The sequence below is a fragment of the Gobius niger genome (assembly GCF_951799975.1).
Source record: "Gobius niger genome assembly, chromosome: 21".
Lineage (NCBI taxonomy): Eukaryota > Metazoa > Chordata > Actinopteri > Gobiiformes > Gobiidae > Gobius > Gobius niger.
Window position 1 is genome coordinate 4,876,008 of NC_136872.1, and position 12,210 is coordinate 4,888,217.

Sequence of the window (12,210 nt, forward strand, 5' to 3'; positions counted from 1 at the left end):
CAGATGGCGGTTTTCTTATGGAGTCCCTTAGGATGAGCTCTCTCTGATACATTTATTTGTTTTGACACTTAAAAAGGGGTCAGAGTTACCCAAGGCCGGATTTATGCAGGATCTTACAGGGGCTAAGCCCAGGGGCCCAGCAGGTTGAGGGGCCCCTGGGCATAAGGAGAAAAGGAGCGAGTTCCCTCTCTCTTTGCAGACTCCCTCACATGTAAGGCTTAGTCAGATGACTTTGTACCCGAGACTAAACCAGGTCTAAACCAGGAATAAACCAAGACTAAACCAGGAATAAACCAGGATTAAGCCAAGACTAAACCAGGAATAAACCAGGAATAAACCAGGAATAAACCAGGAATAAACCAAGACTAAACCAGGAATAAACCAGGATTAAGCCAAGACTAAACCAGGAATAAACCAAGACTAAACCAGGAATAAACCAGGAATAAACCAAGACTAAACCAGGAATAAACCAGGATTAAGCCAAGACTAAACCAGGTCTAAAAAGGTCTGAACAAGGTTTGCTCCATTTTCATTGAGTTGACCCTGGGAAAAGACATGTACCTATTGGTCTGTTAAAATGCATGAGAATAATCCAATTTGAACCATTAAAATAAAACATGTGGGAGGATCCCCAGACCCCCCTTTTAAATATGTCCCCCCACCAGTCTGGCAGTAGCAAGGGTTCTTCCACGAGGGCTATGGAGCTCAAAATGGGGTTTTAATGTTATATTGTTCTTTTTTTTAAAGCTAGTACTATGTTTAAGAAGTTACTTCTGCGTGTTCAAATAAAAATAAATAGCCTAATTCATTTTTTGGGGGGCCCTGAAAAAACTTTAGCCCATTTTACTTAAATCCGGCCCTGGAGTTACCAATATATAACTCTTAGATTCACACAAATCGGTTCAAGGTTGCGCAACTTTTCTTCTTCACGGAGGTTGTAACCGACAGAGGGCGCGCTAACCCCCAGTCTGACCGGAAGTGCGCATTTGAAGACGGTTCTTTCCCAATCCCCACACAAAAGAGGGCAGAGTACAAACGCCGGGGGACGAGGACGAGCCTACGATCGAGACACCTTTTCTCCTGACCGTTTCATCCCAGGTAACGACGCTTGCACGTGTCTGCGCGGCGTGTTGTCCGTGTCTTCTGTCAAACGCGCTCCGCAGGATTCGCTCTTTACGTTTACGCGCGTTCATTCATAGCTTTGCGCGGCCCGTTCTTTCACACACGCGTCTCTCGCTTCGCCTGATCCTCAGTAAACAACGTGTATCCGTGTTAGGAGAACAGTGATGGGCTGAAGGCTTTCCAAAGTGCGCGGCGTTTATCTTTTTAATTCAAGTGTCTTTGTCAAATGATTCTGTTCCTCCGCCATTTTGAATTGGCAGAGCTGGACAATGGGGGGGGAGGCTCATTGTTGTATGTGGGCTTCATCCGGTCATCTGCACCTCATGCAGCTCAAGTCTTTCAATCAAACTTAAATCAATCAAACCTTATTTATAAAGCGCTTTTGATACCGAAAAGTTTCACAAAGTGCTTTACAGATTACAACATTTAAAACAATGCGCCTGGGACAACCTCCCCTATATATATTTTATATATTAGGATTAAATAAATAGATTAGTCAGTTAAAGGCTAAGCAAAGCGGTGGGTTTTGAGCCTGCTCTTAAAAACATGAACGTTCTCTGCAGCATAACTGTGAAAATTGACCCATCACCAAGAGGGAGCATATACAGGTTAAAATGCACTGGGCCTAAAATTGAACCCTGGGGCACACCACATGTAATTCCATGCACCTTAGAGGAGCAGGTATCCACACTCACCATGAACGTCCTGTCTGTGAGGTAGGAAGTAAACCATTTGTGTACAGCACCAGAGAGGCCGATAGATGAAGTTACTATTCTGAATTAGATTACAAACGTGCCGCTCTTATGAAAACTTTTTAGTCCTGGATTTTTCAGATTTACTCACGGAATCCATTGATCTCTGGATTTTTCTTTTTTTCTTTTTGGCCACTCAAAAGATGGAACACGGATGATCCCAACGGTCCCGTCCCATTTGAAACCTGTGGATATCGTTTGTTTGTCTGTGCGATTGCCCTCTTACCCTTTGTGCTCTTGCGGCAGGTGGTCCACCATGGTGAAGATATTTGTGGGGAACTTGTCGGCGGATGCGACGCAAGAAGAGCTGCATGAACTCTTTCAGGAGCACGGCACCGTCACAGAATGTTCCATCATCAAGAACTTTGCGTTTGTCCACATGGAGGACCGCAAGGAGGCCACCAAAGCCATCAAGAGCCTGCACCACCACATGCTGCATGGGACGCCCATAAACGTGGAGGCCAGCCACGGCAAGGGCCAGGGCCCGGTCAAGCTCCACGTGGCCAACGTTGAGAAGGGCTGCGACAACGAGCTCCTCACCCTCTTTGAGCAGTACGGGACGGTCGCAGAGTGCGCTGTGGTCAAAAATTTTGCGTTTGTCCACATGCCCAACTACGACGAGGCGATGGATGCGCTGAAGGATCTGGACAATACTGAATTTAATGGTAAAAGCAGGTGTGAAAGTGGTCAAAACAATCAATGCATTTGTAATAACTGTTTTTCTTGTCTTCAGGCAAACACATCCATGTACAGATTTCAAAGAGTCGGCCGCGGAATGAAGGACCTGAAGACTACCCCCCTCCTCCACCTCCTGACTACTGGTCTGCTCCACGTTACCCAGAGAGGCCTGACCTCCCGCCACCCAGCTACATGAGAGGCCGCTATGCTCCCCCAGGTTACCCCCCTCCTCCCCCTCTGCCCCCGCCTCCTCCCAGGCGCCCCCCGTACGCCGAGCGTCCCTACGATAGTGAGAGGTACAACAGTGTGGTAGATTACTATGAGAAGTACCGAGCGCGCCCGTATGCCACAGGGTATGAGGACCAGCGAGCGCCTGTCCCTCCGCCGCCGCCCGCCCCCGTCGCCCGAGACGCATACGACCGCCGGCCTCTGCCGCCGCCGCCTCCGTCGTCCTACTACGCTCGAGATCGTAGTCCCATCAGACGGCCGCCCGCTGCCCCCGTCCCGCCTGCATCTAACGGCTACAACTATGATCGTTCCCGTGCCGCCCCAGGATACAACAGGGACCCCTACGCAGAGCACATGCCCCCGCCGCCCGCCGCTCGATACGCTTATTAACCAGGTGAGAGGTCCGAGCCGTCAGTATCTAAAAGATCCCTGCGTTTCTCACGCTGTGCCCAAACCCAGGGAAGTGTCCTCCTGCGTTCTCCTTACGTCGTGCTTTCCTCAAGTCAAGTCGTAGCTGCTCTGATGAGTCGTCGTGTTTACAGTGCTCAACACATGTCGTTTGCTCTTTTTTTCAGGATTGTCGTCTCGACTGCGGCGCTCGTCCTCTTGAAGTGCGCGACTAAAACGGCTTCCCATTTCTGCGGCGCAGCGCGTTAATTGGTGGCGTTACAGGGAGTGAATTGTGGACGTTTATTGTTTTTATGTTTGGGAAAATTATTTTCCGTCACTCAGTCTTTTACGTTGTCAATGTGTTGTAGTATTTTAATACTTGCCTCATGTTGCGCTTTTATTTCTTTAACAAAATAGTGTCTACTCGTGTCATAGGCGATAATTGTAACTTTACATTTCTTTGAACTGGCTCGTTTTTGATATACGACTACGGTAATCTGCACGTTCTAAAACGTTTGTTAAAACGTAAATATTTGGTGTAGAAAATTACGTTCTCGCTAATCGCACTCTAGCATCTGTTTTGTCAAAGCTATTTTACAGCATCAAATAAGTCCATTATTCTGCTTATGAAGTTATCAAGCATTTGGTTGAGAATAACCAGTCGGCATAAATCATGAGTAATATCAGCCCATAGCCTTCCTCACCATTGTCAATGGATTCACCTCAATCTGGGGGCATTGAAAATCAATATATCCAGGTAAGTAAAGCAAAAGACGGGTAATGGTGCACATAGCCTATAATCTACAAACATTTTATTGATATTTGCAAAGTTAATTTGTATGTGTCTGAACTCTAGACTGTCATGGACTTAGTAACATCTCAGTTTCATTCATTAGCTGTAGAATATTCATGCTATGTTAACTAAAAACCATTAACTTCGTCATTGTGACAGGAAACAGTGTTAAGATTTTTTTGTGAGCCACAGATGTTAATAAAAAAAAAAAGTTGAAGATGTTTGTGTCTTTATTTTATGACCAACTTTATTATGTAGCTGTTGAACACAGAGGACTGATGGTGCTTTTATAGCCCCACCCCAGCATTTTGCTAAAGGAAAAAACAACATACTATATTTAAGAGAACCTAAAATAATTTCTGTGGTTTAGATTTCCTGTCAATGGAAAGTTTGCAAAGACTGTGAAACATGTATGTGTTGCACAGAACACACCTCAAAACTGCGGTAGACCACGGCAAACTTTTAGGTAGCCTGCACTGACTTTAAACCAAGCGGCTCTCGTGTGAGAAATAAGACACACTTGAACTTTATCTGGTGGCAGCATAGATGACATTGGGATCGTTGTGAAAAGCCCTGCGAGTCCGTCTTGCTTTTGGTTGGAAATTGACAGTGGCGTAGTTTAGGTTATCGGAAGCCAGATTCTGGAAGGGGAGGAAAGAATGTTTAGCATGACATGTCATAAATGGATGGCCCATTACACGTGTGTCGGGTAACTTTACCTCACTTGGTCCATTGTGTTCTTGACTCTGAGCTACAGTGGAATATATAAGTAATACAATTAAACAAATGTTATTTTTAAACTGTCCTGTCAAGAAAAAATGGTGAAAGTTCATTGTTTTAGTTATGAAAGAAGCAGACTTTTTAAGATAAGATAAGATGATACTTTATTAATCTCACAGATGGAGAAATTGCATCTGTAAATCTGTAAATCCACAATCTTGAGAGAATGTGATCTCAAGTTTAGTCAATTAGACTAATTCTATATTTGTGCATTTTTTGCATTGAAGTTTGATGCATAAGATCTGCAACATATAATACATTTCAAGAGTTTCGTTATGGTTATAAACCTTTTGAAATATTACCGTTTTGAAGTTTCTGGACCTTGAAGGCCAACCCAACAATGGCCATTAACAGAAGAACACTCAGACCTCCCAATGCCATGGGTATCCACCAACTATCTACAATATACACACATATAGACAAGTCAAGCTCAATTGAAATTTGTAATTATTGGCTCACCTTCAACTTACTTTCACAGTTGGACTTGTCTTTGGGGTCAGGCACAAAGTTATCTGCTCCAGATTTAAGATCTATTGAAAAGAACGTAAAAAATATGTCCAAAAAAATATACTTTTAATAAGTTGAGGACAATATTGGGGAAAGATCAGATCCTTGGGGAACTCCACGAGCAATTGGGCATTGATTTGAAATGTATACCAACTGAACAATTAAAAAAAAAGAAACTCAATGGATGCCAATACAAAGTGAAGATATGTAAACAATTAGTTCAAATGTATAATGTAGGTTGTGTTAAGTAAAATAAGGAATCTTACCTTCGACACTTAACTGCACCAGTTCAATTTCTCCCGTTCCAAAGACGTTAAAGCCACGAAAGTAGAAGCCACTGTCGTCCACTTTGACATCCTTGATTTTGAGAGAAACAAATGACTTATTGGAACTTGTTTCAAATCTCTCAGTCCTAATTCCCGAGCAGAGGTTTTTAGTGTTGGAGGCGACGCAGCTGTAGTTTCCATTGATCAGCCTGGCCCAGAACATGTCGACTGGTTTACCGGAAACATTTCTGCACGTCAAGACTGCATCTTCACCAGGCGCAACTTCTACTCTACTGAACCCTGAGCTCCAACCTGAAACACACAGGCCTGCAAGATTATTTCTAAAAACCCAGTCACAAATTCACTGACGTCTCAAATGGCAGTACTTACGGAAGCTGGCCAGAAGAAGAGCTGCTATAACAATGGAGGGTTTCATAGTGGCCTAAGTGTAGGTTGATGCGACAATGGAAGTGGAAAAGTACTTGATTATGTCTTATGGTGGTTGGTTTCAAAGAGGCGGGCCTTATACGTTGATGTAGTGGCCACATAAAAGATGTCCGGAGCAGACAGATGGCAAGGCGCTAGTGTCAGTGCAAGTCTTTGTAGCTTACATTTGCTAAATTCGCTATATAAAACCAAAATTATTAGCTTAATGGTTGATAGATTTGTAAAAAGAAAATGTTTTTAAAATGTTTAAAGATGCATTATGCAACTTTTTATGCGGTAAGAAAGGTTGATATTAGTGTGTATTTGACCTTGTAGTGACCCAGCGGCTGTGTGAGTGGTCAGCATGGCGCGTTTACTTTCCATCACAGTGGGCTCACCAGAAAACCTACAAAACAATTGCTCCAGAAAAGGAAAGTAAAGGCGCCATGCGGACCACTCATACAGCTGCTGGGTCACTACACGGTCAAATACACACTAATATGAAATCATTTTTCCACATAAAAAGTTGCATAATGCACCTTTAAGGTTATCTTGCATTATGCTGAGCTGTGCTTTTGTTCATTAATGTAGGTGAGCTGGTAAACAAAGCTGTGCTACCATCTGATGCAGGGTTTCTGCAGGGCATCGAAACTCATTCAGTTAATTGTGCCAAAACTAAAAAGCTGAATCTAAATTTCTCGGATAAAGATATTGCTTAACCTTTCTTTAAGGTGTGACACAATACTTTTTATTGCAATATTAATATTTTTGATGACATCATGTATATTACTCGGGCTGTATAGTGGCACAGCGGTTATCGCTTGTGCTTCACTGCTAGAAGATCCTGGGTTCAGTCTTCTTTCTGTGTGGAGTTTGCATGTTCTCCCCGGGCCTGCGGTTTCCTCTGCTGCTTGGCTGCATGGCTTCCAGTCTGCCCTTGAGGCGGCTGTGGCAGCTTATTACCAAGTTTGGAATGAATGAATAATGACTACAGAGTGGCACTCTGAGAAACTTAGTAACAACGGCTTGTAAAGTGCAGTACAAGTGTAAGCTACTATTATTGTTTTTATTATAGTGAAGGACACACACATTAATGAGGCAGAATTCAGTGAGAACAGCAGAGGGCAGCACTACAGTTCTAAGCACTAGAACCAAACAGTCTGACAATACATTATGTTTAATTAGGCCTATAGTATTTATATTTTTAAAATAATTCAATAATTCAAATGTAAATTAAGTCATGAGTGTCAGCAACAGATCAATAAAGGCCCATTTACGTATAAGTCTGAATCATTTGTTTAATTATTGAAGAAAAAGAGGAAAAACGCTCAAGAAAACAATTGGAAGTCACAAAAAACATGGAACATATTGCGTGTTTTTTTTTTTTTTCATATTGCAGGACAATTTGTGCATCTTCTCTCAACACCACTGCGTTTTTTTTTTTTTGAAAATGAACTTGAATCCCTTCAATTTGTTGAAGTGTTTCAAGTTTCCCCAATTCCCTATGTCTCGTCTTCTGCTGAGTTTGCTCAGAAGTGCCTATTGTATGTGTTTTGGGTTGATGGGGAAACTGCAACATCTGCGACACCATCATACGACACCACAACCAGCTTTTTTGTTAAAAAAAAGAAAAGAAAAAAAAGACAAATAATAATTTTCACCATTCGAGTGGACTAATAAATGTGAGCCTTTTATAATAAATATTAAGCATATTTATATTTTAGATTGGTCTTGTTTCATAGGTACCAGTGCACGTGTTTAAATCTGAGACGGTGTACAGTAAAGCCAAATGTGCCTTGTGACTTCCTGTGTTAAAACCACAGTTATTACTCCACATTTTAATTCAAATTTGTCTTTCTTTTTTGTCGAGAAGAAGCTCTCTGGATCACTCTGAGTCCGGGGCTGGTCCTTTCTGTTTAACCGCAGCGTACGTCGCCATCTCCGTCCCTGACTGACGTGATGCTGAACCGGACTTGGGTGTGAAATGCACAGATGCATAGTGAAGATTTTCAGAGCACTCGTTCTAAAAACACATCACCACACTTTGTCAGAAAGCATCATTTTACCACTTTACACAACTCTAATTCACAGTTCCATGTACCTCGGTTTGTCCAGGCTGTTCTTGGTCTTGAGCTAGAACAGATGTAGACAATGTTTACTACCTGTTTATTCATATTTAAGAAGAAAAGGCTCTTACCTTTCTGGAGTGTCTTGTTCTTTACAGCCAAACCAATGATCAGCAGGATGAGAACGCCCACAGTGCCAGCCAGGACAGGAACCAGCGGCCTGTAAGTCCCCTCTGTGTCCATTGGAAGTATTGATTTAATAACTATGCACATTGCAGACAGTAAGTATGAGGGATGCATATTCTGCACAATTTCAATCGTCAATTAATTGGTTACTTTATCGATTTAACGATTATTGCTTAACTGTTAGCCACGGGACATTTTATATCAACAACATTGTCTACATGATACGTACCTGTCTGGTCTTTGTGTGTGCCCTCAGTCATGCAATAAGACCAAAGATGTTGTTAGCATTTGGCCTCTCCCAGTATATTCCTATCCCTCCAAACGGGGTGAAGTTAGAAGCGACCACGCTCTTCCACGGACACGCACAAAGACCAGACAAGTACGCATCAACTCGTCTAAGGAAAACGGTGGCCTATTCCTTTAAAGGCCCTATACCTGATTTATTTATTTTTTGGGTATTTTGTATTGGAACTAAATGAGCTTCGTCCTCCTTTAGTATACAGGTGCTCGTCATATAATTATAATATCATGAAAAAGTTCATTTATTTCTGTAATTCAACCTAAAATATATGATATAGACTCTTTACATGCAAAGTGACATAGGTCAAGTCTTTGTTATAATTTTGATGATTGTGATTTTCTTTTTTTCAGACTGAGCTAATCATCAAAATGGTAATAAAATAAAGGCTACACATATCTCACTTTGCATGTAGTGAGTCTATCATACTGTATATTAGGTGCACAGTTTAAGTTGAATAACAGATGTGAATGCACTTTTTCATGATGTTATAATTATATGGCGAGCACCTGTATTGTAAAGCATCTAATTATAAAGCTTTTGTATCCATTTGTATCAGGCGAGTTTTATTGCATTTCTGTGAAAGTGATGCTGCAAGTTGTGAAATGAGGAAAAGGGATGCAACAAATAAGTTCGGAATGAATTTGGACACAACTAACTTGTGTCCACTAACTAACTAAATTGAGTGGCTTCATCTTTCATCGTTTGTTATATACAGTATAAATATGTATACATTATTGACCCTTTTTTGGGCTTGTTTTTTCTTATGTCGAGTGCAAAAAAGCTACCATTGTTTAAAATCATGCACTCTGGCATTAGCTTTATGCAAATTCATCAGATGGTGGCGCCATTTTAACCACTAAACCACGACTAGAACCGAGCATATTTCCCCCAGTTCAGCTTTACACAAATATAAAGTGTTGGGATTGTCACGTTTTTGTCCTTTTTGGTTTTGGTTTCATCATGTTTTTGTTGCTTCTTTTGACACTTTTGGTCACATTTTGTGCAGCTTGATCACAGTTACATTACACACAAAATGCGGCCAAAAAACAAAACAAAACTGATAAATGGCCTTTTAAACTCAGATATGAAAAGATAAACTCTACCTTCATGGACGTCCAAATAAGTAGAATTTTTGATGATCAGTCCCATGGTTGTTTCATGACCACAGAAATAGAAACCAGTGTCTGAGATGTTCACGGGGCTGATTGTGAGGAAGATGTGAGATGAGTTGGACGTCACGTTGAATCTACCATCTTTAAACTCGTCTTTATACTTTGCAGGCGCAATGGAGCTGGAGATAACGGACATTCGTCTCAGTGTGGATCTCCTCACCGCTCTGTACCAGCTTATTGCCGTGACGCCATTGGTGAAGTTGGAGCACAGCAGAGTGGTGCTTTGACCAGACTGCACTTCCACTGTCGACGACTCCAAGCCCAAGACACAGAATGTACCTTTGACAGTAAAAGCAGCCTCGTGTTTGTGTTCATGAATCATATATCAATAACCAAGTAGTGTCACTTACTGATGCTGCAAAGGAGAAGAGCAGTCGAGGTCAGGGTCGTCATTGTCAATCTGTGAAAGCCAAGTCAGTGCATGAACTGTGTGGGGGTGTCTGTTCACATGACCGAAAAAATAAATGTCAGATAACACTAGAGGCGTACAAACACTCAGTATTATCTGGCCACAGATCTAACACTTCTCAGCACTACTTGAAGCAGATGAAAAAACGGAAACAAACAGACACGCAACATTTTAAAGTGATCGCCTGCAAGTTTAAATGTTTGGTAAATGTTTGTCCACCGGCCTGGCAGGACCAATCAGGAGAGAAGGGGGAGGGAGCTTGGTCGTTTACTTTTGAGAGTTTGTTCCTCGTTTTTACAAACTTGGAAGGGTCCAATCAGGACGGGGAGGAACCTGATTGTTTACTTTCAGATTTTACTCTCACTCTCTCCTCACCTAGGAATCTTACAGACTTTAAAGATCACTTTAAAGAAAAAAGTGCTTTATACTGTCAGCATACTTTATTGCCCCCTCCATTTGAACCATCCTGCACTATCGCCGGGGCAAACTGTCTGGAGCACTTATAGCTGAGGGATTAGACTATTGTACATGTTTTGTGTTGATGGAAGGACAAACTGGAGCACAGAAAATCCACGGTGTGGGAATCGAACCCGGGACCCTAACGACAAACGCAAACCACAGTGAAGCCAATAGGGCGATGTATAGTAAGGTGCTTTATTTGTCATGATATTTTGATTATACTATTATTATTATTATTATTATTATTATTATTATTATTATTATTATTATTATTATTATTATTATTATTATTATTATTATTATTATTATTATTATTATTATTATTATTATTATTATTGTCATTATACAACACTGTACAATGACGCCGCTGGAATCAAACCCGGACCTTCTAGCTGTGAAGCACGAGCGCTAACCTAGGGCGATATATCGATATTTAAGATATGTCGATATATTTTTTAATGAGATATGGAATTAGACCATATCGCAGATCTCCATAGAGTTCAAATTTGCACTGTAATACTTGCTTCAGGCAAGCCGCTGATCGTAGGCTATCCTTATTTAAGATATTTTTTTATTTAAATGTGCGCCTTACGTAGCTTTGTTATACAGTTTTATAGTGAGTTTTCAATAAAACTACTCGTATTTGGCTTTGACTTAACATTTCATTTCACAGTTCTCACTTTGTGGAAAAATATCGGGATATACAGTATATCGTATATGGATATTCTACATATATTGGGAGATGACTTTTGGTCCATATCACCCAGCCCCACCCTAACCGCTGTGCGACCGTGCAGCACTCAAGCTTTTATTTCGGGTTTATGCAGCTTCAGAAGACAAGATTCAATAAAATGATGATCTTCCTCTCATATAATCACAATTGTATTTTCCTTTTTCTGTATTATTATTAATTTGCATTAACATTAACAGCGCGCACATTATTTACAAGAGTGAAGAAGAAAGTATAAAGTATAGAGATGAGGGCGAGACAATAGACAGCTAAAATATGTACTCATCATTTCAGTCAAAGTCATATTTCTGCTGACTAAAATTGGACTAAAACTAAAATAAAAGTTTTTTTTATGAGACTAAAACTAGGACTAAAATGTCCAGATGTTTTTGTCGACTAAAATCTGACTAAATAAAAATGAAAAGGAGAGACTAAAATCATCCAAACGCCAAAGACAGTTTGAAAGAGAATTGTATAATTTGAATTCTCTGGCAAAGGAATAGATCTTAGTTCATGTTCCATAAAGCAAAGTACTTTGATTAAATATGATTATAATAGATATTATGAATGTAAAGTCGGCTGGAGAAAGGAGTGTGCGTGGCTAAAATATATGAATTTTATTTATTTGTATTTTATCACAGTTATTCATTTTCCCTTCACAAAATGGTAACATTAACATACAAAATTAACTATAAGAAAAGGGATATAAAAGGACAGAAAAGAGGAAGGGAAGAAAGGAGATGAAAAATTAAAAAATCAAATAAAAACGTGAGGGACAGATAGAAATAAATATTACATAACTCAGAAATGAGACACGGCCCGTCTGATGTGAACACATGAACACACGTCTGTGCAGCTCTCTGAATGCACACGCATGACTGTGACCATGATCCAATACACTGGTTCTCAACCTTTTGGAGCTGCGACCCCCATTATCACAGTTAA

At 40.8% G+C, this 12,210-nt stretch overlaps 2 protein-coding genes and 1 long non-coding RNA gene across 3 annotated transcripts; 1 reads left to right on the plus strand and 2 right to left on the minus strand.

The window, feature by feature from the left end:
• Window positions 1-973: 973 nt before the first annotated feature.
• LOC306980582 (RNA-binding protein 4.1-like) lies at window positions 974-4,154 on the plus strand. The gene is made up of 4 exons (XM_079580008.1): window positions 974-1,098; window positions 2,121-2,539; window positions 2,608-3,174; window positions 3,356-4,154. Exons 2-3 carry the CDS (start codon window positions 2,131-2,133, stop codon window positions 3,168-3,170), a joined length of 972 nt encoding a protein of 323 aa, XP_079436134.1. The 5' UTR covers window positions 974-1,098; window positions 2,121-2,130; the 3' UTR covers window positions 3,171-3,174; window positions 3,356-4,154.
• A 119-nt stretch (window positions 4,155-4,273) lies between these two features.
• LOC306980757 lies at window positions 4,274-5,230 on the minus strand. Its single transcript, XR_013794044.1, has 3 exons — window positions 5,046-5,230; window positions 4,683-4,714; window positions 4,274-4,604 (listed from the first exon to the last, which is right to left on the minus strand). It is a non-coding gene; the product is annotated as an uncharacterized lncRNA (long non-coding RNA).
• A 2,489-nt stretch (window positions 5,231-7,719) lies between these two features.
• LOC306980805 (uncharacterized protein) lies at window positions 7,720-10,093 on the minus strand. Its single transcript, XM_079580239.1, has 5 exons — window positions 10,018-10,093; window positions 9,599-9,946; window positions 8,140-8,241; window positions 8,044-8,075; window positions 7,720-7,965 (listed from the first exon to the last, which is right to left on the minus strand). The coding sequence occupies exons 1-5, from the start codon at window positions 10,058-10,060 to the stop codon at window positions 7,828-7,830; spliced, it is 663 nt and encodes a 220-aa protein (XP_079436365.1). The 5' UTR covers window positions 10,061-10,093; the 3' UTR covers window positions 7,720-7,827.
• Between the last annotated feature and the right edge of the window lie 2,117 nt (window positions 10,094-12,210).